The sequence below is a fragment of the Amia ocellicauda genome, chromosome 1 (assembly GCF_036373705.1).
Source record: "Amia ocellicauda isolate fAmiCal2 chromosome 1, fAmiCal2.hap1, whole genome shotgun sequence".
Taxonomy (NCBI): domain Eukaryota; kingdom Metazoa; phylum Chordata; class Actinopteri; order Amiiformes; family Amiidae; genus Amia; species Amia ocellicauda.
Window position 1 is genome coordinate 60,640,928 of NC_089850.1, and position 24,850 is coordinate 60,665,777.

Consider the following 24,850-nt stretch of genomic DNA (forward strand, 5'->3'; position numbering starts at 1 on the left):
CTCTCTATAAGCATCTCTCTCGCTGCCTCCATTAACGGCGCGACAGCATCCCGAGGAAAGGCGACAAAGCCGCGACCCGACCACGGTAACGACACCGACACCGACCGCGACCACCCCGCCCAGGCAGCACCCGCATCACCGGGGACAGGCCGGGGAGGAGAGGATTGAAACAGGGTGAGAGAGAGAGAGAGAGAGAGAGAGAGAGAGAGAGAGAGAGAGAGAGAGAGAGAGAGAGAGAGAGAGAGAGAGAGAGAGGAGGGAAGGAAACAGGGAGCGACCGCCCCATCGGATGCTGAGAGAGCAACGGAGGAAGAGAGAGGGATAGACCAAGGATGCCAAATCAACGGTAAGACAATTCTTCGACAAAAACATCGTTTCAGACCGTTATTATTATTATATGATAAACGATACTGCCTAACCGATGTTTTTCTAATTTCATTTGATATATGTATGCTGTACATATGTATCGTGTGTGTGTGTGCATGTAAATGTAGCGAGATTGCTGTTCCAGTTTTGACGGAATGGGAGGCGATTGTATGATATCAGCAGCGCCCTGTCTGTCCGCCTCTGTGGGCTTCAGTCTGCGTGTCTGTCTTTTTTGCCAGTGCTTTCCTGTGCGTGTGTCTGTCTGTCTGTCTGTCTGTCTGTGTGTCCGGGTGCTTATTTACATCGCCGACAGCTGTATCAAAGTGATAGGGTCACCTCTAAACTGGCCGAAAAATCTCGACACAGACTACAACACAGGCCCATGGAAAACTACCAGAAAGTATCCAGATCTGTGATGCCCCTATTTTGATTAGGACATCAGGGGATGGACTGGGTTTATAGTGTGACGGGGCTATAAAGGTTTACTGTGCAATACAACCACACTGCATTTAGTCTCACAAGCAGTGTTCATTTATTCAGTGTTGGTGCTATTTTAGTGACAGTCTCTCTCAAGGCATCTACAATGTCATGTCACCTTTTTCTGATCAATAATAATCATAATCTTAATCATAATTATAATATACTGACTTACCACGGAGAGTGGATCGATGAGGATATGAATCATGTCATTAGTAATAGTGATACTAGTAGGTATATCAGAAGTAGTTTCATAGTAGCAGTAATAGCACTAGTAGTAGTAATAGAAGGAGTAGTGTAATAGTAGCAACAGAAGTGTTAGTAGTAGCAATAGTCAACTAAACTGAAATAGTGCATCAGTGTGACAATGTCCAGTATAGTATAGATCAGACCAGTATAGTATAGATCAGACTAGTATAAACATAAGTACGTTTACTAAATGATAGACCATTCAACCCATTCTAGACTAACTAAATTGTCTGTTACTGAGTGTCCTGAGGGAGTCTAGAGTTTTTTCCAGACCCCCACCACTGTTTGTGTCTCCTGCACTCTCTTCTGAAAGCCTTTCAACACAGTGTTCATGTGTGCACCCAGGTCCTTGTGTCATATTGATCTTGAAGAGGTTCCTCTGGATTGACATGGTCGATACACTTCTTGATTTTGAATACCTGAATCAAGGTTCCCATAGTCCTCTCTGATCCAGGCTAAATGACATGGGGACTTGATTCAGGTATTCAAAATCAAGGAGTGAATCGATCAAGTCCATCCAGAGGAAACTTTTCAAGATGGACAGTGATACAGTAAAATAGAATCAAGTACAATACAGTAAAGTACTGCCCAGTAGTCTAGTTACAGTACAGAATATTCCAGTCCAGTGTCTTACAGTGGAGTACAGTGCTGTCTAGGATAGTCCTAAAAATATTGAGAAAATACATTTAAATGCTTCCAGTGCTCTCTATTGTTATTGCATTTTTAAATTGATAATTACTTTTAAATAATTCTCTGTATCAGTGCATGCATGTATGTTTCATATTTAATACAATGTATGTTGGCTGTATACTTCATACTGTGGCACCCCCCCTCCCCCCATTGCTTAATTAGTCCTATGCTGTATTATACTATAACGCATATCCTCATTGTCTATGAGAACCCTTCACCCAAATCCAGTAGACAGACTGAGCATCTGTGGGAGGATCTGAAACCAGCAAGTGAGCCACACAGAGACCGAATTATCTGACTGCCCTGTACTGAACTGTAACACATTGCATTTTACTTCACTATGCAATATTGCTATGGAAATACATTGTATTGTACTGCACTGCACTGCACTGCACTTTACTGCACTCTTATACATTCTATTGTAGTATACTGTACTGCACTATAATACATTGTAAGTTACTACTAAGTTGTACAATACTGCAATGTAATACAGTCTACGTTTGATGACTCAGCTCCACCCCTCCTCTCTCTCTCTCTCTTTCTCCCTCAGAATCAGAATGAACAGATTCTATGTGCTGCCATTGCTGCTGCTGTCTCTGACTTGGACTGGAGACTGTAACAAGGGTGAGACATATTCATCATCATCATCATCATCAATCTTCTTTTTGAATAGTGAGAATATTAGAAGGATCATTGACTAATGATGGGATCAATAGTAGTAGAAGTAGTAACTTTTACAGTAGCAGATGTAGGTATAATAGCAAGGTTAGAAGTAGCAGCAGAGATTTACTAATAGTAGAAGTTGTAATATCAGCCTTTGGGACTTACTGCCTGGAGGGGAGACAACAAGCAACCATTAGACCTTATACCCCCAGAGGTTTATTTTATCCAAATTGGTAAACCTAATTGTTTAATCTAGGGGTTTTCACTGTGGCTTTTATTTTGCTTAATTAATCAAATCATCTGGAAGTTTGATTTATACATTAGTCTTAAATATTATGTAATATGCAATTGCTGTTAAATACAACAAAAAAAGACATTTCATACACCAGGTTTATTGTAATGTGCAGACAATTGAACATAGTTACTTACATGGTATCAGAAGACACCTTTTGCTTCTTTAAATAGTTGCATTTGAATCCAGCTATAAGAAGCTTTTTCCAAGAAAGCCATGGAAATGTTTAAATCATTAGTTTAAATCTCATATGTGGGAATCACAGTCTAAATATTTAGCTTTGAAAATGTGTTTTAGCTTAAATCTTAAATTCATGTTTCTAAATTATATATTTAGTTTAAATCTAAATGTGAATCTAAAATCTAAACCCAAATCTTAAATCTTAATCACTTGTCCACCCCAGGAAATGCAATGAACAATCCTGCCGGGATGCAGACATGGGGCTCTTATGTGGTGGAGGAAGGGCCAGTACTCTCAGGGTGTCACATTTTGTTGTTCCCCCTTTGGCACACTGGCACACTGGGAAAATCCCAGAACTCTCAATAAAGCAGTCCATCACTGTTCCATTGAACCACTGAACCGGGCTGGTGGCTAATGGTTGTAACCAGCAGTGTTGTGTGTTTCTTGCAGAAGCAAGTGACTAAAACACTCAGAGCTCACCCACATCGCATTCCTCCACAGCACAGAGAAGGCTGACATATCACAAAAGCGTGGGACTCATTTACACATTGGCTAAATACTTATTTAGCAAACCCTAGATTTAGATTTTATCATGTGGATTTAAGCTAAATATATCATTTTTAAACCTACATTTAAGACTGAAGCTGCATATTTATTTAAAAGCTAAATGTTTAATTTGTCAGTCCTAGATTTCAGATTTCAGTGAAGCATGTATTTCAAAGCTAAATTTATAGTTTGCAAAACCAAGGCATTTTGGCATTTATTTGAATCTATATTTAGACTGTAAATATTTAATTTTCAAAACAGAGATAGAACATTTATTTGAGTGTTTATAAAAAATCTATTTTATTTTGTCTCATCAAATTTTATCTTATTTTATTTTATCTTGAAAAACACTAGATTTAAGTTAAATCTGTGAAAAAAACATGTGAAAAACTAAAAGTGTTTTACTTTTGGCACCCCATAAATAACACTTTAAAAACGTATTGAGAAAATAATGTCATACTGTGTAGCTAATTCTCTAAGCAAGCCATTTTCTTGAACTATGAATTATTTCAATGTTGTCTGGCAGTAGTGAACTCCGTGTTGACCAAACTTGCTTTCCCAGTTTGCGTGAATTGTTTATGGTTTAAATTGATACCTACTTGTTCTACTTATTACAATACAAATCGTGTTATTTACACAATTTGCTTAATCTTAGTTGTAGAACATAAATTCTCATACATATCAGTAAAGTTTTATTATTAATAACTCAGAGTCTAGCAGCTGATCTTTGCCATAGTTGTTAAAGCAAGCTTGAATTAAATAAATATTGGTAGAAATGCTGACCAACGTCACCTATCAATGCACATAATGAGAATCACACACAATTCTAATTTGTGTCATTTCAGAATCAACACATTTCTACAGTTTAATTTAGAAACTTAACATGTGAATAACACACTGTAAAAACTGAACAGAAGCCCCAATGATACAACAAATTTGTTGTACTACCATGAAAGGAAAGCACCAAAAATCAAATCTTGAAAATTGCAGTTTTTTTTCCTTAATTTTCAGCAAATGTAAAGTGTTGGGTGTATATTTCCCTGTATCATGTTTGCCACCTTCTTCTGATGTGCCATTTGCTATTTTCCCCAATTTGCTGCATTACATTGGTAGATGCAAAAATGTAGATTTGTTGATCAATGTTTTTTGTACTCGCTCAAAACCCATAGGCATGATTAATTAATCTTTACTAATTGGGACCAACTGGTCTTCGCATAGTGGGATGGTTTACATAACAAAGTAGCAATTCATGCTTTTAATGCATTTAATCCTGGGAAATCATGAGAAACTACATAAATTACAGTTTTTTGTTTTTTAATACAGCAGCTATGTACCGTAACACACTACAGAATCCTGTTAATCTATTTACACAATTAGGTCAGGTTAAATGTATTTATTAAAAGACTTGCAGATTGCATTATTGAATGCTAATATAATAAGATTGTAGGCGTCAATTTGTTTAGGAAAAAAGTGCAACAATGGCCAACCATAGTAAACATGCCTGAGAAATATTTATTATGGTACTACTGTAGTAAAACACAGTAAAGGGATGTATAACCTATAATAAATCACAGTAATACCATTATTAAACACAAATATAAAGGTACTTTTACAAAGGTAAACTTGCATAATGGGTGACAACATGTTAATTGAGGTATTTTGCATTCAATATTTCCCGGTAATGTACATATTATACTACTGTACTTGTGCAATATAAACAAGAGAATGCGGCGGGGGGGCAAGTAATGAACAGGGGTGTTCAGGGGGGGGGGGGAAATATTTTGGGAAAAATATTTTACTGCATAGAAATGGAGGGAGAACAGATATAGAGAGAGAGCAACAGAACAATGTGGGTATTGAGATGTTTTCTATAATCCACTGTGTAATCCTGAAGCCTGATGCACAGATTATTAGTGTAATACTGCATAATCTGGGAGAGAGAGAGAAATGGTTTGAGGGATAGGAGGAGGAGGGGGAGGGGGAGAGAGAGGGAGAGGGAGAGGAGAAGAGATGAGGGGCATGACAGGGGAGAGGGGGGGAGAGATATGACAGAGATGGGGGAGGGAGGATGGCAAAGCTTATGAATGTGGGATTTGGAATTTGCACTCAGAGAGATAAGGGGGGTGGAGAGGATTTGGTGTGGAGAGAGAGAGAGAGAGAGAGAGAGAGAGAGGAGGGTATGATGTGGGTGGAAGTGGTGATTCAATGGAGGGGCAGATGGGAAGAAGATAGAGAGGGAAGCAGAAGGAGAGAGGTTTCTGTAGAAGATTTTGTAGGGGAGAGGGAGCATGGAAAATGGCAAAGTTATATATGTAGGCTATTTCATTTGCTGTTTTAGAGTGGTGAAAGGGGGATAGTGTATTTTTATCTGTGTCTTCATTTTATTACTATAGGATTTTGTAAGAATCTTGTAGCAGCAGCCTTTTACAGACTTTGTCTATACTTCCACATAAGTAAACAGAATACATACATTTACCATCATACCATACCATTATACCATTCATAGAGCCATAGTGAAAACTGTTCACTCTCCTCATTTGAAACAATGTAATTTGGTTGATTCCTTTATTATAATGAGTATTGTTTACCAAACTAGATTGATCAATTGACATAATCTTCTCATCAGTTTCCTGAAACACTGATCCAGCCCAGAGAGAAAACTGTAGATTCTAGCAGCTTGAACTTAGTTAAGGTCTCTTAATATTTGCTTAGCCAACCAGTGTGTGCCTTATGAATTGCTCTCATGTGAGCAGCCTGTTTTTTGTTAATAAATTAGCCCGTAAACACCTCTCTCATTCATTGGTCAGCCAATCATTGTATCTTGTTGCACCCTCAGCCACTGAGAAAGTATCATGTTAGTTGCCTAACCAATAATCATGCCCTTTATTAATCTCACAGAAAATCTCTTAGCAAATTAGTCTGCTCAGCAAATTAGTGTGTCCGCCCTTCTTTTCATCCCAGCCAGTCAGTCAATTTGTTCTGCTCAGTCAATCAGATCATCTTTTGGTATTCAACTCAACCAGGAAGCATTACTCCCTCACTCAGGCATCTTTTCTGTCATTGCTCTCTCACCCAGTCAAGCATATCTCTTGGTACTTTTCTCCACTACTGGTATTGCTTTGTATTAATTGAACAGCCAATCAGCATGTCTCTTCTTGCCTCCAACAGCCAATAAGCACAAGCCATGGATTGAAACCGAGTACCAAGGCATTGTTATGGAGAATGACAACACTGTCTTACTCAACCCCCCGCTGTTTGCTGTGGACAAGGACGCCCCGCTGCATTATGCAGGTACTGAGGGAGAGATGGAGGGAGGGAGGATTGTGTTTTTTATCAGTCAATCAGACGATGTACGAGTCAGTCAGCATATCACTCAGTCAGTCTATAAACCCATTCACTATCCCAGCCCTTCCCTTCCTCTCTCTGCAGGGGAGATCTGTGGGTTCCGGGTCCACAGTGGCAGCGGGTCGGGCTCGGCGCTGTTCGAAGCCGTGGTTCTGGACAAGGCGACAGGGGAGGGGCTGATCCGGGCCAAGCAGCCGCTGGATTGCGAGAGGGAACGGGAGCACACCTTCACCGTGCAGGCCTATGACTGCGGAGAGGGGCCCGACGGGGCCAACAGCAAGAAATCACACAAGTGAGAGACAGAGAGAGGGGGAGAGAAGGGGTGGGGGGCGGGGTGAGGAGATGAAGGGCAGAGAAGGGGAGGAGAGGGAACGGGCAGAGTGGGAGGAGAGAGGGAGTGGGGCAGGGAGAGAGAGAGAGATAGAAGGGTTAAGTGGAGAAAGAAGGGGGAGAGGTGGAGCAGTCAGCTTCTCTTGATAAATGATCACCTATTTGCTCAGTGGAGAGAGAGGGAGAGCACAGAAATGAAGAGATGGAGGGAGAGGCAGAGGATAGCAGATTAGGAGACTCCGTAACTCTTGTTAGTTTCTCATGGAAATTAGTGGAGTATAATGGAGAGAGGAGTCTATGGAGAGAGAGAGAGATGGAGGGAGGGCGTGAGATGGAATTATACTCCATGTGTTTGTTAGGGGTGTCTGTAGGGTGTATATTAGGGTCTGTATCTCTGTGTTAGGGGTGTCTGTAGGGACTGTATTAATCGTACTTCTCTCCCTCTCTGTCCCCTTCACCCTCTCAATCTTCCTCTCCTTTTCACTCCAACCCACCCTGCTGTCATCCACCCACCCATCTCTCTCTCTCTCCCCTGTCCCCTATTTCCCTCTCCCCTCCTCTCAGAGCTACCGTGCACGTGCGTGTGAACGATGTGAACGAGTTCTCACCGGTGTTCGTGGAGCCGCAGTACCGCGTGTCGGCCACCGAGGGGCGCCTGTTCGACCGGCTCCTACGGGTGGAGGCGCTGGATGGGGACTGCTCCCCCCAGTACAGCCAGATCTGCTTCTACGACATCGTCACCCCCAACGTGCCCTTCTCCATCGATAACGATGGTAAGTCCTTAGGAGGTGGAGTGGGTGGGATATATTAGGCAGCAAGTGAACATTTTGTCCTCAAAGTTGATGTGTTAGAAGCAGGAAAAATGGGCAAGTGTAAGGATCTGACGACTTTGACAAGGGCCAAATTGTGATGGCTAGACGACTGGGTCAGAGCATCTCCAAAACTGCAGCTCTTGTGGGGTGTTCCCGGTCTGCAGTGGTCAAAAGTGGTCCAAGGAAGGAAAAGCGGTGAACTGGTGACAGGGTCACGGGCGGCCAAGGCTCACTGATGCACATGGGGAGCGAAGGCTGGCCCGTGTGGTCCGATCCAACAGACAAGCTGCTCAAATTGCTGAAAAAGTGAATGCTGGTTCTGATAGAAAGGTGTCAGAACACACAGTGCATCGCAGTTTGTTGCGTATGGGGCTGCGTAGCCGCAGACCAGTCAGGGTGCCCATGCCGACCCCTGTCCACTGCCGAAAGCACCTACAATGGGCACATGAGCATCAGAACTGGACCACGGAGCAATGGAAGAAGGTGGCCTGGTCTGATGAATCATGAGTTCAAGGTGTTGACTTGGCCTCCAAATTCCCCAGATCTCAATCCAATCGAGCATCTGTGGGATGTGCTGGACAAACAAGTCCAATCCATGGAGGCCCCACCTCGCAACTTACAGGACTTAAAGGATCTGCTGCTAACGTCTTGGTGCCAGATACCACAGCACACCTTCAGAGGTCTAGTGGAGTCCATGCCGCGACGGGTCAGGGCTGTTTTGGGACCTACACAGTATTAGGCAGGTGGTCCTAATGTTATATTGGGACAATGAGGCAAGTGTATTATGGTTGTTTTTGTATATTGAGCCGTTCATATGAAGAAATGTTTTTTAAGGTAACCATGTTTATTGTACATGTCATTCTGATGAGCTTGTAGATTAATTAATTAATCTAATCTAATCTAATCAATTACAAAAATGGGAATGAGAGTTCTTGTATATAGGACTTGTGTTCACACAATTAGCTTCATACGCCTTGTATTCCTTTGTCAATGAGAACTCAGAATAAAGGTGTTGCTATGGTAATGTGTGCGAATGGCAGACCGGGGAGAAAACAGCGAAGCCGAGGAGAGCGCCGTCCGGATGCCGGCGTATGATTCAGCACAGCACTCGAGTATTGTGTGGAAGGTTTTCAGTCAGCCTACTTTTGCACAGTAACCAACCAGGAATAATGTGTCTGTTTCAGACGAGAGATTTCAGATGTTTGGCTGAATTCTGACATTTTGTCAATTCCACATGGGCTGTTTAATATACAAGCAAATCCACTGTTGCATGCATGTATATACCGTATGTACATTAAGGCATTTTGTGGACAAGTCTAATATACATGTGAGAGAGAGTTGCAAGTGCATCGTGTCATAACCGCTGATTGGTCCCATACAGTCACTGTAATATGGACCAATCTGGCAATCAGTCTTCTTTTGTTAAAAAATGATGCTGTCAATCACTGATGCTTTTGAATTTTTATTAATAGAATAAATCAATTCAGTTTTAAAAATATATTCCGCTGGTCCTGGTTAGACAAAGAAGTTGAAGTTCATTTACAAAACAGTGGAGGGAACTCACATTAAAACTGGCGAGAGCATAAAACTAAATCAACAGCCTCGATAAAGCAATTTGCGGCTGGTTTACCGACTATGTGAAGTAGGTCTCGTTCACACAATTGATCATGTGTATGGTTAAACTAATTATATTTTGCCATGATTGTGTATGATGTTAATGATATATGTTTAGGTCTAGGCTTAGATCGCATGTTAAATGTATTAATGGGATCGAAATGTAGGTCAAACAACATTTGCTACATTTTGATTTACCTTATTTATGTATTTTATGTAGTGCATTCATTGTGCCAGTCTTTTCAGTCCATGTACACTAGTCAGTGATTCATTGTGTCAGTGCATCAGTGATTCAGTGTGTCAGCGTGTCAGTGTGCACAGTACTGTATTAACCCCCCTTTTTCTGTGTCTCTCAGGGAACATTAAGAACACAGAGGTGCTGGACTCCCGTGTTCAGAGGCTCCATCGTTTCTCTGTCACTGCGTTCGACTGCGGGAAGAGCCGCGCGGCCGCCGATGCAGAGGTCACTGTGGAGGTCAGGGCATCCTGCAAACCAGGCTGGAGTGGTGAGAACAATCGCCATCAATCACTGATAATCATCGGCTATCAGTCATCAGACATCGTCAGTCATCGATGATCTGTCATCAATATCAATAATCATCAGTCATCAATCATCATCAGTCATCAATGATCTGTCATCAATATCAATAATCATCATCAGTTATCAATAATCTGTCATCAGTATTAATAATCATCAGTCGTCAGTCATCTATAATCATCAGTTATCAATAATTGAAAAATTGCAAGTCATCAATATCAATCATCATCAGTCATCGATTAACATTTATCATCAGTCATCAATGTGGAGAACAAATCAGTACGTGGCGATGAGAGTATTAATCCATATTCAATAATCAATCATTATTGATCCATCATCATTATCATCATCAATGATCCGTAGTCATCAATCATCAATGCTATATAATGATTAATTACTTTTCTGAAATCAACAATAGTCAATCATCAGTCATCAATACGCTGTAATCATTAGTAATCATCAGTAGTATTTTTGCACTTTGTATTGCGCTTATGTTTTGTAAGTCACCCTGGATAAGGGCGTCTGCTAATAAATAAATAATAATAATAATAATAATAATAGTTAAGGCTGGCACAGTTGCTGGTCATGAGAATCTGTACGTTCACAGGATCCTGACAATTCCAATAAAGAATAGTTTAATCCCAGAAAGATGAGAAATGGCTGCTTTCCCTCATAAAGTGTTGAGAGCAGTGAAGTTCAGATAATGCCTGAGCGGTAATACCACACTCACACACAGAAACACACACACACATGCACACCAGAGATGATCAGGAATGTTTGTATCTGGGGAAAAAATGAGAGTTTGCAAAAGTCTTAATGGTAATTAAGAGCTTGGCTGAAAAAAGAACATACTACAACACAAGCACACATACAAACATGGAATACATCAATGATGTAGTATCAGTTAAACTGTCTGTCCCTCGCTCTTTCCCTTTCTCCCCCTCTCTCTGTATGTTTCTATTCCTCCACTCCTTTTTTCTCTCAGGCTGGTCTAAGAGAGTTGAGTACACTCCCGGCTCTGGTAGCGTGCCCCTGTTTCCCACAATGCACCTGGAGACCTGTGAGGAGCCCGTTTGGAACATCCAGGCCACAGTAGAGCTGCAGACCAATCATATCGGCAAGGGCTGCGACCGAGACTCCTACTCCGACAGATCTGTCCGGAGACTGTGTGGTGAGAGATAGGGGGAGAGATTGCAGGGGGAAGAGAGAGGGGAGGGAAGAGGTGGGTTTCGGGGGGGGGGGGGGTGGTATCATCAAGATTTCAGATTGCCAAAGAAGTACAACAGGGAAACAGTCCTGCGGGGGGAGGATGGACAGAGGACGGATTGATAGCAGCGAGTGCTGCACAATAACTCACTGCTCGCCACAGATTGATGGAAGCAGATTGAGCACTCTGGGTCCATGACAATATGTATACTGTGTATGGAACAATTAATCCAAATATATTCTATATTTATATTTCTTATATATTTCTATAACTGCTATGTTTTTGTTCCTTATTGCCTTGTTCCTGAGCACTGGACCTGTGTGCCAGGCAATACTGATATAACTTAGTCATGCCAATTAAGCTTTTTTGACTTTGAATTTGAAGAGAGAGAAGCAGAGGGTAGGCAAGGAGGGAGACAAAATGCAGGTTGTGTTTGCATCACTCTTGATTGGTACCTGAAATTAAAAGGATGTGTAGTGGTTTTAGTAAGTCCCAGTATACACTGATGAAGAAGCAACAAGTATATTACAGAAAACATAAATACAGGTTAACCCGGAGCTCTCCTCTCACATGAAGTGAAGAAAAGAACTAAGGATGTGAGTTGGAGAAGCCTTTTTGTATCTTCAGAGACAATGCGTTACAGTCTCTGTCATTATGTTTACCACATACATAATAATTAACACAGACCTAAGTTTGTTACTGTTGTTGAAGTGATTGATGAGTTGATTGGTGATGGTCAGCATTTGTAGGCAACAGATGTTTTTCAAAGACATTGTTGCGAGTCCTTAACCAAATACCTGTGCCCTAAAACACACAATCTCTATACTGTTAGACTGTTTCAGCTGATTGAATATCCAGAAGACAGTGGTTGAATGAAATCATGAAAAGACAATGCTTGATTGAAGTAACCTCTCGGACAGAATAAATACAAACTGAAACAATGTATACTATAACAACATGAAACAATTAATAATATATACAGAATATAAAGGAAATAATTAAAGTAAATTTTCCCACTACAGATGGAAAGACAGTAGTGTAGGGAGAGAAGGAGAGTCCATAGGGTGTAGATTAGGGTCTGTATGAATTCCAGTGTTAATGTTTTTGTAGTGATCAGTCAGTCCGTGGGTCTGTACTAAAGCCCTGCCTCTTTTCTCTCTCCCCACATCCACCCACTCTCCCTCTCTCGTCTTCTCTATGCCCCTCCTCGCCTCTCCTCCCTCGCACATGTCTCTCTACCTCTCTATCCCTCCATCTCTCCCACCCTCTCTCTCTCTCAGGGGCTGTACGGGGCGAGGTCGACCTTCTCCCGCCTCCGTCCCCTTCGGCCAATTGGACATCTGCCCTGCCCACCCTCCCCTCTCCTGATTCGTCACTGGTCTTCTCCTTCAACAGCTCCGCCCACGTCGCTGAGGTGCCGCCCCGCGCCGTTGCCATGGTGACTGGCGACCACTTCACCCTGCAGCTGTGGATGAAGAGGGGGGGTGGGACTCCCCAGGGCGGCTCGCCCAATCCCGGCAGGGGAGCCAGGAGGGAGGAGGAGACGATCATCTGCAACACTGTGCGGAATGGTCAGTCCAGACTGTCAGTCGCAGCCCGGCCGGGATCAATGATGTATCAGGGTGTCTGTTCATTTGAGCGTATAAGTGTGTGTGTGTGTGTGTGTGTGACTCAGTGTGCATTGTGTGTCATGTATATATAAATGGTACAGTGTAGTGTAATTTAGTATTGTATTCTGTGGTCACACAGTGAGTGTTAATGTGCTGTAGTGTCCAGTCAGTCAGTGTTAATGTACTGTAGTGTCCAGTCAGTCAGTCAGTGTTAATGTGCTGTAGTGTCCAGTCAGTCAGTCAGTGTTAATGTGCTGTAGTGTCCAGTCAGTCAGTCATTGTTAATGTACTGTAGTGTCCAGTCAGTCAGTTCTGTGCTGAATTAATCTCCTCCTCTCTGCCCCTTTTCCAGATGACTCCTTCTCACACTACTCTCTGTCAGTCCACGGCTGCCGTCTGTCTCTGTTGTTCTGGCCTGATCTTGGTGCAGCCCGACCTGTGAAGTTCCTCTGGAAACTGGAGCAGGTACACTGGACTGGACTGGACTATGTTGCGTTGTGTTGCATCAAAACTATATTGTATAGTGTTATAGTGATTCTGTAGTAAACTATGTACCCTATATTCTACTGGGTCTATACTTTGCTATATTGGACTGTACTGTACTGTCTCTATACTTTACTGGTCTGTACTGTGTATAGTTTGAGAGCTGCACTAATGTGTACCATACTGGACTATATTAAACTGTATTGATTTGCATTGTATTATATCGTACTGGACTGGAATATACAAATCTGGAAAAAATGAAGAGACCACTTAACATTAATTTCTGAACTTGGAGTGGTCTCTTATTTTTTTCCAGAGCTGTATATAAATTAGACTAGACGGTACTGTACTTTACTTTGATTGGGTCTTTTCTACAATATACTGTACAGTGAGGGTGTCTGTAGTATACTGTAGTATACCTCTTCTCTCTCTCTCTCTCAGGTGTGTGACGGGGAGTGGCACCACCTGGTGGTCAGTGTGGAGTTCCCGGCTGTTACTCTCTATGTGGACGGAGTGACCTTTGACCCAGCGCTCATCCATGACAACGGCCCCCTGCGGAGCCCCACCCCTCGCCCCCGCCTCACCATCGGAGCCTGTTGGGGTGAGAAACATGATCTTGCTTAATTGAACTACGCCTCCCATGAACCTTTGCACTGTCCTCTCTGTGTGTTAGATTGGCTCTGTTGCCCCAGTGCAGAATATTGGTGTCCCAGTCTCCCCTCCTGTCAGTTGTCATCATACTGAGCTGCTGCATGTAAGATGACGCCTATTGTTGTCTTTTGAGAAAATAAAACTGAACAATAACAACACTGGTTACATTACAATCATTATAATGATAATAATAACTAATACAACTACCACTGGTAATGCGATTACCGTTACTACTGCTGCTGCTGCTGCTGCTGCTATTACAGGTAGAACAGCAATACAATTTTGCGTCATCATTTATATCTCTTTCTGTCCTTCTTTCTCTCTCTCTCAATCTGTCTGTCTACCCCATTACTATCCCTCTCCCTCTTGCTCTCTTCCTTTTTCTCTCTCTTTCTCCCTCATAGTGCCAGAGAATAAGGAGAAAGACCTTGTGAACAACACTATACCAGAGACTGGTGAGTGTGTGTGTGTGTCTCAGTGTGTGTGTGTTTGTATCTGTCTGTGTGTGTTCATATGTTTGTGTTTCTGTGAGTTTTTGTCTCTGTGTGTGTGTTTGTGTCTGTGTGTGTGTCTGTGTGCCTGAAACTTCTTATTGTCTGTCTGCAGGTGTAAGTCTGTTAGTCAGTTAGTTCATCAGTTAGTCAGTCAGTCAGTTAGAAAGTTATTCAGTCTGTCTGTGCATCAGTCTGTCTGCATGCCTGTACTGTAACCCCTCTATCCTCTTTTAGGGCAGTTCCAGGCCCAGTTCCGAGGCCTGCTGGCGGGGGTGACCCTGCGTCCCGGCAGTGTGGAGCCCCACAGTGTGGTGGAGTGTCTGTACGCCTGCAGGGAGGGGCTTGACTTCGGAGACCTGGAGTCACTGGGCTCCGGCATGAAGGTAAGAAAGGGAAGGAGAGGGCGGAAGAGGGAGGAGAAGCGTGTAAATCTCCCAAATAGAGATTAGTCATCTATTGCAACACAGAACCGGAAAATACAGCACAGCACCATACAATATTGTGCAGTACAGCAAAACAACAAGAACACGACAGAGTTCTTTGTATAAACCCCCTCTCTCCTTCAGGTGCACGTGAACCCCTCTCAGTCAGTGCTGGTGCTGGAGGGAGACGATGTTGACAGTTTCAACCGGGCCGTGCAGCAGGTCACCTACAGGAACTCCCTGAGATTCGCCACCCCGGGGGTCCGGCCACTGCGACTGACCACCTCCCTCAGGTACTGTCACTAGCCATGTTTACACAGCCATTTCTGATCCGGAACATTCTGATGCATCGGAACATTTGATCATGATCAGTGGTGTTGCATTTACACTGCCATTTGATCAGGATCAACTTTCAGCCGCCACAGGGGTCCTCCCAAAAGGCACTAGCACACAAGTCCAAACTGCATTAAATTAATATATTAAATTAGTCCTTTATGGCAATATCAAAAACTGTTGTTTTATCTCGTTGCGAATTATTCTAACAAGTAAAACCCAACGCAAGAACTGAAGCATTTAAAATACTTTTTTTTTTGCAATCAAAAATTATACTTACAGCCAAAGCATTTTAAATTAAAATACAATTATGTATTTTTTGCTTAGATAAAGTAACAAGCCATTTAGTGTTAATTTTAACAATATTGTATTTGTAATGATGGTCTCTGATCTGCTCCACTGATGCATGTCTGCCGCCTGCCTTTAAAACGCTTTTAAAAGTCTTTTAGAACACAAATTAAAGTACATAATTATGAAGTAAAACCAACGCACTTGCATATTTTAAATAATAAATAAGTTATTTACAAGCTATTTCGTGTTAGTTTTGACAATATTTTATTCATAATTCGGGCAGTAGGGGAGTGTTCTCCTATCTGCTCCACTGATGTGAAGGCTGTTTGTCTACTGCATGCCTCTAAAACACACACCGCCGCAGTGCATGCTGGGACTTGAGCCGGTCGAGCATTTACACTACCGATGCATTTGATCTGGATCTGTACCATCTCCCTGAGAGGTACATTTGATCCGATCGCCGAGTGTTTACACTGCCATTTCTGATCCGGATCAAATGCATCAGTAGCATCAGAGGCCTACTCTCACTGTCTCTCCATCACTGTCACTGTCACCGTCTCTCCTTCACTGTAGGTGTCACTCCATCATTCTCTCTCTCACCACGAGGGACCAGCCATTGTGACTGACCCCCTCCCTCAGGTGCTATCACTGTCACTCCAGCACTGTCTCTATCAGTGAGGAGTACAGTCTGTCTCAGTCAGTGTGTGTGATATGTATAATATAACCTCCCCCCCTCTTCCTCTCAGCCTGTCTCTGTCACTCAGGTGTCTCAGTGCTGCCTGTCTCTGTGCCCTCCACTGGGGTACATGGTGGTGTTATGTGTACTCTACTATACTGCACTTTACTGACGTACCCCCTCTGTGTCTTTACTGTAAAGTACTGTTTTAACCTCTCTGTCTCTCTGTCTCTCAGGTGTTTCAGTGAGGAGGGCTGTCTTTCTCTGCACCCTCTGGAGGGGTACCTGGTGGTGCTGCAGCCCGACGCTCCCCAGATCTCCCTGTCGGGTGGGGGGCACCTGGCCCGGCCGGCCGCAGATTTCGAGAGCTCAGGCGGGGTGGCCCTGTTCCCCGAGCTGCGCATCACCTGCTCCCTGTCCCACTCTGTCAACACGGCCGCCCAGGGCATGGAGGGAGGCGGTGAGGGTTGCTTTATGTTGGCTATTATTCCGCGGTAACAATCTAATCATTGTCAGTCATCAATCAATCTTTTCATATATATATACATTATTTATTTTTATTTAATATAGGAGGTAGTATGTAACATCATCTGTGTCATGATAAATAAGTACATAAATAAATACATTGTAATAATGGAGGTAAAAGTATTTATTTATTTTGCTTTTCAATGTGGCACAGTATTTGTACCCTAGGGTCAATCATTTATACGAGGTGAGACAGCAAGTTAATGATCTACTAGCTTTCCCTGGTTTGATGTTAAAAGAAAAATCAAAAGACCTACAAATGGAGTCAAGGACAAAATGCATTTAATTGAGCAAACGCACACAAAAATAACCACCTGGTGTTCTGTACACCTTTGGGATTAATTTATTTTGCACAACTTGCAATGAATCTTTTGCCTACATTTAGAAGTCAACAATAGACCAACATTTATTATCAGAAAAACACAGAACGCAAAAGGCTGCAATTGAAGGCTTCCTTCAGTAAAACACATAAGGAAAAAAAAATGAACACAGACGAGATGTTATTTTTGATTTGACGCATTTATTTGTGCAATTTCTAAATAAATGTAATAAGTGTGGGAGCAATTAATGCAGCAAGTCAACTAAGAAGAGAATATCTACCCCAGATTGCTGGTTTGCACAAGATGGAAATTGTACAACTGGTAAAGATGCAAAAGATCAGAATGTTTTGTTTGTTCTCTAAGAACTATTGAATACCTCTGACCTGAAAGTAATATTAGCCGATACAGTTAATTGTCCGATACAGAATTACTCATTGGTGGCACAGGGGTGTTGTGAAATCTTGAAACACATTTCAATATTATAATATCATATTATAATGTATAATATTAAGTTAAATTAAATTAAATTTTAACAGTTTTACAGGTTTTGTCTCCGATAATACCAGATACATGATCAAGGCATACAATTACATTTTTAAGGTTTACTTCCAAATTCAGTACATTTGGCTCATAATGCCACATAATAGCCTGCAAATAATTTTCTGAAAGTAGATAAGCTGGAACCATTAAAAAAGTGTAATCATTGCTCAAGCAGAAAACTGTTTAAAGGACCACCTGACAGAAGCAATCCAACACGAAGGCTGCACTTTACCAATAAAGTTGACACCTGAGCCGTGCAGAACATGATGGGGCTGTTTGGTATTCTGGTGCTGAATATCATTCCAAATACATTGTTACACAGGCTTAGTGGGAAAGGAAATGCACATTTCACCAGACACTGTAATGTACACAATAAAAACACAGTGTAAAAACCTTCCATGACGTTTCTGAAAAACTGACTAATTACTACAACCAGGATCAAAGCAAGAGGAAACCACATGTATTCAAACGGCTCATAACTTGATGTTGTATTTTAACCTTTTGTGGACGAATTATGTGTTCCTACTAGTGCACTGAAACAATAATTAATATATAGATTGTAGGGAATAATATTTAATAACATGTATTATTAAAGGGATGCAGGACTAAATAAATGTCTGTAGCTGACATTGACTTGAGATTGAGATGATTAAAGGAATCGTGAGATTCATAGGTTCGCCTCTGGACTTACATAACATATCAAGCTCCATCTAATATGCATATATATATATGAGTATGTTCTTTGTTCATTTTTGTTCTCTACATTTGGTTATTGTTTCTGGAGTGTAGTTATATGAATGTAATTTTACAGCATTATTTCACAATGTTTTTACATGCCCTGGAGTGTTCGAATTTAGGTTGCAACAACATCATATTGCTCAACATTCACTGTTGCTACAACATTAAAGATGAGATTGTAAGGCAGACAGAGAGTCAGTTATTATATGACATTGTTATTGTCCAGACAGTGGTTCAGTCGTAAGTTGGCCACTCAGTGCCTCTGTATTAACCTCTCCCTCTCACCCACTCCTCTTTCCCTCAGCTCTGATGTCAGATGCCGTGGCCCACACTCTGGATGGCTGTGAGGTGTCACCGGTGGGGGAGGAGCTTGACCCCCACAGGGAGGAGTTAGTGCTGGAGGCGGAGTCCGTGCGGGAGAGGGGGCTGGAGCTCAGCAACACCACGGCATACATCGCCCTGACTGGTCTGTAGCCACTGTATAGAAACCTTTACTGTGTGTGCAAAGATCTCCATGTGTGTGTGTGGACCTGTACTGTGTCTATGGGGGGTATATAGAGCTGTACTGTGTGTATATATACACACACACTGCGTGTCTGGTCTATACTAAGTATATTAGTACAGTCTGTCAGTCCATGTTTCAGTGTGCTGTTTTAACCTCTCTTCCTACTCTCTCTCTGTCTCTCTCTCCCCCTTAATCTCAGGTCCGGAGTCCATCTCTGTGTACGAGGAAGTTCTACGCTCGGTCCGGTACCGCCTGGCCCGTGGCTCAGCACTGTTTGAGAGGCGATTCCGTCTGTCCTGCTCTGAGATGAACGGCCGATACACCAGCAACGAGCTGACTGTGGAGGTAAAGATGGAGTGAGAGAGAGAGAGAGAGAGAGAGGGTGGTGGAAAGGGGGGGAGAGGTGAAGAAGGGGGCAGAGAGATTGACAGGGAGAGGAAGGGAGGAGGACAGAATGAGCATTTATCCTGCTTGTTCTTGATTCTTCTAAGTAATTTAACATTACCGCCGCCATGTGTTGCGAGTTGCACTTTCACATTCCACTACTTTGAGACCAAACCGCTGTACTCTCTAGAGAAACAAAGTCATTTTGTGAAATATACACAACATAATATAGACATTCATGTCTCAAAACAATACAAAAAAATACTTTTTAACCTCCTCTGCTGAACCAGAAACAAAAAAAGTTAATATATTCAGGTATAGAGACATAGTTAGACAAGTACACTTCAGTTCATTAAAAAGAAGGATGGGGAGGGGTGGGGGGAGCGGCAGGAATGGGGAGAATTAAGCAGGGAAATGAATATTAATAATACAATAAGAGACTGACTGACTGGGTTTCCCTATCCTCTTCTCCTTCTGTCTCTCTATCTCCCCAGGTCAATTTCCTGCACTCTCTCGATGGCCTGTCTCATCCCTCTCACCTCCTGGCCTCTCAGCAGTTCCTGCACCCGTCTCACCATTCCGGGGAGCTGGCCGGGCACACACTGCCCAGCGCACACCGCAACTCCGGTACCACCTCTCTCACTGTGTGCCTTGTGCCGAGTCTGACCAGTACTCTGACTGAATATCTTTTACTCAGCAATAAACTGACTGACTGACTGATTTTCTCACTAACTGACTGGTGTAATTTTACTGAGTGATACACCAACTAACTGACCCTCTCTCTCTCCCTCTCCCGCTCAGTGGTTCCAGGTGCAGCCACAGTGATCATCGTAGTGTGTGTGGGATTCCTGGCTCTCATGGTTGTCCTTGGAATTTTCCGAATCCGCTCGATCCATCGCCGTGGTGATGGCCCGAGGGGCGGAGTCAAGGAGGGCAGCAGCGAATGGGACGACTCTGCTCTCACCATCATCGTCAACCCCATGGAGGTACTGTAATAATAATAGTGATCTGTTTTTTTCAGGTATATTATCTTTGTCTCAGTCAGTGTTAATGTGTCCAGTCAGTCAGTCAGTGTTAATGTGCTGTAGTGTCCAGTCAGTCAGTCAGTGTTAATGTACTGTAGTGTCCAGTCAGTCAGTGTTAATGTACTGTAGTGTCCAGTCAGTCAGTCAGTGTTAATGTACTGTAGTGTCCAATCAGTCAGTCAGTGTTAATGTGCTGTAGTGTCCAGTCAGTCAGTCAGTGTTAATGTGCTGTAGTGTCCAGTCAGTCAGTCAGTGTTAATGTACTGTAGTGTCCAGTCAGTCAGTGTTAATGTACTGTAGTGTCCAGTCAGTCAGTCAGTGTTAATGTACTGTAGTGTCCAATCAGTCAGTCAGTGTTAATGTGATGTTTTAACCCTACACTCTCTCTCAGTCCTATGAATCCCGTATGTCCGCGAATGGAGGGATGGAGGCAGAGGGGGAGGAGGAGGAAGAAGGCGAAGAATCTCCAGAATCCCCACCCGGCGATGCCCATGACGACCAACGAATCATCATCAAGAGAGAGGGCCGTGAGCACCCCCCCCGCCGCTACTGACAGCCTGTCGCAGCACAGTGAGGACACTGGGTGACTGCTCTCCGCCATCTTGGCTCAAAGGCCCCATTACTTCAAACAGCCCCGGCTGCGGCCCCAGTTCCAAAATGTTTTCTAACCTCTCCTTCCCTAAATGGCACTGACGAATGAAAACTGGAGCCCTGTGGTGGCCATTTTTACTCTAAATCTGGATGGTTTTCCTGTGATTTAGAGTCAAAATGGTAACAGTTTCCTCAGAAGAAAACTAAAAAATATATATCTGTATTGCTCCTGTGTCAATCAACAAGATGAGTATTAATTGCTTAATTACTGTATTTATGAATGAATTTATTTCTTTTTTACTTGATTGAGTCATTTCATTTTGCTGCTCTTTGAATCACCCCCCCCCCTTCCGTCTTCATAGTACTGTGGAATTAATGGGAGCTGCTTAATTATAATTATCACTTAATTAGCCTGAACTCGGCTCCACTAGGCTGCACAGCCCACACACACTGCACACTATCTAACTGCTCCAGTCCTGCTCCACTATAGCCCCACTTCACAGCTCTATTTTACCTCTACTACACAATCTCTCTGTCACACACCAATACTACTAGTTCTACTGCAAACTCAATTACAAGTCTACGGCACTTCTACTATTTACAATTTCTGTAATACACAGGCTCTCTACCACACACTAACTTGCTAACTACTACAACTTTACTATAGTGCACACAGTGTTTACCACTTACTTGCTAAACAATGCCACTGCACCTCTACTATGCTTCTACTACACACAATCTTCCTACTACACAGTAAATACTACTGCTATTATACCTTTACTACACATGTCCAATACCCACTTTCAAACTGACTACTATTACAATAACTCTACTATACAATCCAACACACTTACTACTACACCCGTATGATAATGCCACAGCATTGTCTCTCGACTATAGTCTCCCTACTAATCACTAAGTATCTAACTACTATTACCACAACTGTACTATATGTCTTATACACACAGTCTCTCTACTACACAATAACTCACTACCACTACAACACTAATACACAATGTAGCTCTGCTAGACACTCAGTCTCTACTACTAACTACATCACTATCTACTACTACTACTAGTACTACTAACGCTCTACTACACAGTAGTATACATTACAGTCTAACACACTACCTTCTCTCTACTACTATTCATTGTCTAACACATTGAATGCTATAGTCTGAAACACTAGCCACTCTACTACTACTACTACACCTTAATTTGAAACTCACTGACTAACTAATACTACACCTCTGCTACAGTCTAGCGCACTGACTGCTACATTTCTACTACAGCCTGGCACACTGACTACTCTACTACTACACTTGCACACTGCCTGACCAACAGCTACTGCACCTCTGCTACACAGTTGCTGCTCAGCCATTACTACTACTTCACTCTTCATCCACGCAGAATGTTTACCCAGTCTCTGGGCGATTTTGATTGTATTGATTTTGTAAATAGTAAAATATTAACGGTCTACTATGATTATAATTATGATTATTATTGCTGAGATGATGATGTATTCTGCTCTTTCTGTCTGTCTCTCTTCTGTCTGTTTGTACTCTCCTCAGTAGAAGTCTCTATTATTATTATTATGATTATTATTATGTTTATTATTATCATTATTATTATTATTATTATTGCCTTTAGCGACAGGGAGCTGCAGTTCCCTTGTGCACAGTGAAGGGATTCTCTCTCTCACAGTATTATTTTGATTATCAGAATTATAATTACATTTATTTATTACTATTACAGTTCAAGCATTTTCTCTCCCAGTTCTGAATCCTCAAAACTAACATTAACAAAAACAACAATACTAATAATAATAATGACAATGATGATAGGACAGTTAGCGTTGCGTGTTTACAGTGTTTCGTGTTTTTCTCATGTACTTGAAGACCACGTGTATCTCTGATCACAGTCTCACTCTCTGATGAATTGTTCTATCCCTCTCCCTTTTAACTCCCTCCTTCTTTCTCTGATTCTCCCTCTACTACCTCTTCCCTTCCCTTCTATTCTCTCCCTCCCTTCCTCTCCCCTCTCTCTCATGCCTTCCACCCCTCAGTCTCCCCCTTCTCTTTATCCCTGCTCCCTCTCTCCCTCTTTGTTGGTGTACAGTAGTTGTATGTGTAACTGATCCTGTGTTCTCCGTGTTATATATGAATTTACAATACTGCTGAAAAAAATGATTAATATTGTTATTACTATTATTGTAATTATGATGATGATGACGATGATGATTATTATTGTAAAACAATTCATAATAAAAGCGATAGAATGATGTTAAAGTAATGCTTCCAGGCACAGATATTTACAGTGTGTTTGTACATACAGTGTGTTATTATTATTAAAAATTACAATTGTTACAATACATCAAATTACTTTTAGATACAATCTAACCCATTTTTACTGGGGCAATCTAGGTACAGTCCCTTGCTTAAGGGTGCAACGGCAGTGCCATACCCCTGGGATTGGAGCCACAACCCTCAGGAGTCCAGAGCTCTGACCGTTACTCCACACTGCTGCAGTAAACCGTGTTTTCAGTGTGTGTGTGTGTGTGTGTGTGTGTGTGTGTGTGTGTGTATATACTGGGACAAACAGGAAAATGGGACCTTTTGCAACTATAATTCCAAGAGCCAGTTCAAAATCTATTACAAATACAGAGGAAATTACAAAGCCCAGAGAAAGGACAGTGGGCATTGGATAGTAGGAGTATAAAAACTATACCACTATTAAAGCACAACAAACAAACCAGACATCTAGACATAAAGAAAGGTACTCAGCACTTAAAATACTGTTTCTTTACAATAACTTAAAACTATTAAATGTATGGTGTCACAATATAAAATTCTGATTGGTGTATATATATATATATATATACATACACCAATCAGCCATAACTTTATGACCACCTCCCTAATATTGTGTAGGTCCCCCTTTTGCCGTCAAAACAGCCCTGACCCATCGTGGCGTGGACTCCACTAGACCTCTGAAGGCGTGCTGTGGTATCTGGCACCAAGACGTTAGCAGCAGATCCCTTAAGTCCTGTAAATTGTGAGGTGGGGCCTCCATGGATTGGACTTGTTTGTCCAGAACATCCCACAGATGCCCGATTGGATTGAGATCTGGGGAATTTGGAGGCCAAGTCAACACCTTGAACTCGTGATACATCAGACCAGGCCACCTTCTTCCATTGCACCGTGGTCCTGTTCTGATGCTCAAGTGCCCATTGTAGGCGCTTTCGGCAGTGGACAGGGGTCAGCATGGGCACCATGACTGGTCTGCTGCTACGCAAACCCATACACAACAAATTGCGATGCACTGTGAGTCTTGACACCTTTCTATCAGAACCAGCATTAACTTTTTCAGCAATTTGAGCTACAGTACCTCGTCTGTTGGATCGGACCACACGGGCCAGCCTTTGCTCCCCACGTGCATCAATGAGCCTTGGCCGCCCATGACCCTGTCACCGGTTCACCGCTTTTCCTTCCTTGGACCACTTTTGATGGGTACTGACCACTCCAGACTGGGAACACCCCACAAGAGCTGCAGTTTTGGAGATGCTCTGACCCAGTCATCTAGCCATCACAATTTGGCCCTTGTCACAGTCGCTCAGATCCTTACGCTGCCCATTTTTCCTGCTTCTAACACATCAACTTTGAGGACAAAATTTTCACTTGCTGCCTAATATATCCCACCCACTGACAGGTGCCATGATAACGAGATTATCAGTGTTATTCACTTCACTTGTCAGTGGTCATAATGTTATGGCTGATCGGTGTATATACACACATATACAAACACAAACACACAAACATACAGTACTGTACAAAAGTTTTAGGCAGGTGTGAAAAAATGCTGTAAAGTAAGAATGCTTTAAAAAAATAGACATGTTAATAGATCATATTTATCAATTAACAAAATGCAAAGTGAGTGAACAGAAGAAAAATCGA

The 24,850-nt window shown here is 42.3% G+C and overlaps 1 protein-coding gene and 1 long non-coding RNA gene across 2 annotated transcripts in view; one reads left to right on the forward strand and one right to left on the reverse strand.

Annotated features, from left to right (window-relative positions):
- clstn3 (calsyntenin 3) lies at positions 1-23,185 on the forward strand. Its single transcript, XM_066711782.1, has 19 exons — positions 1-346; positions 2,333-2,406; positions 6,632-6,754; positions 6,893-7,100; positions 7,703-7,911; positions 9,921-10,070; positions 11,088-11,273; positions 12,590-12,880; positions 13,272-13,384; positions 13,844-14,003; positions 14,458-14,508; positions 14,782-14,930; positions 15,114-15,262; positions 16,506-16,729; positions 18,697-18,858; positions 19,097-19,242; positions 19,776-19,908; positions 20,083-20,267; positions 20,698-23,185. The coding sequence occupies exons 1-19, from the start codon at positions 333-335 to the stop codon at positions 20,857-20,859; spliced, it is 2,889 nt and encodes a 962-aa protein (XP_066567879.1). The 5' UTR covers positions 1-332; the 3' UTR covers positions 20,860-23,185.
- Positions 19,118-24,850, reverse strand: part of LOC136755926 (uncharacterized) — a 10,549-nt gene continuing 4,816 nt past the window's right edge. The window contains exons 2-3 of the long non-coding RNA XR_010818038.1: positions 20,057-20,270; positions 19,118-19,234 (exon numbers count right to left, since the gene is read on the reverse strand). This is a non-coding gene — a long non-coding RNA (uncharacterized LOC136755926). The remainder of the gene's footprint in view (positions 19,235-20,056; positions 20,271-24,850) is intronic.

Coding starts and splice junctions, on each gene's coding strand:
- clstn3 (XM_066711782.1), top strand. Junction 11,274..12,589: donor ATCTGTCCGGAGACTGTGTG/GTGAGAGATAGG, acceptor TCTCTCTCTCAG/GGGCTGTACGGGGCGAGGTC. Junction 20,268..20,697: donor TCATCGTCAACCCCATGGAG/GTACTGTAATAA, acceptor ACTCTCTCTCAG/TCCTATGAATCCCGTATGTC.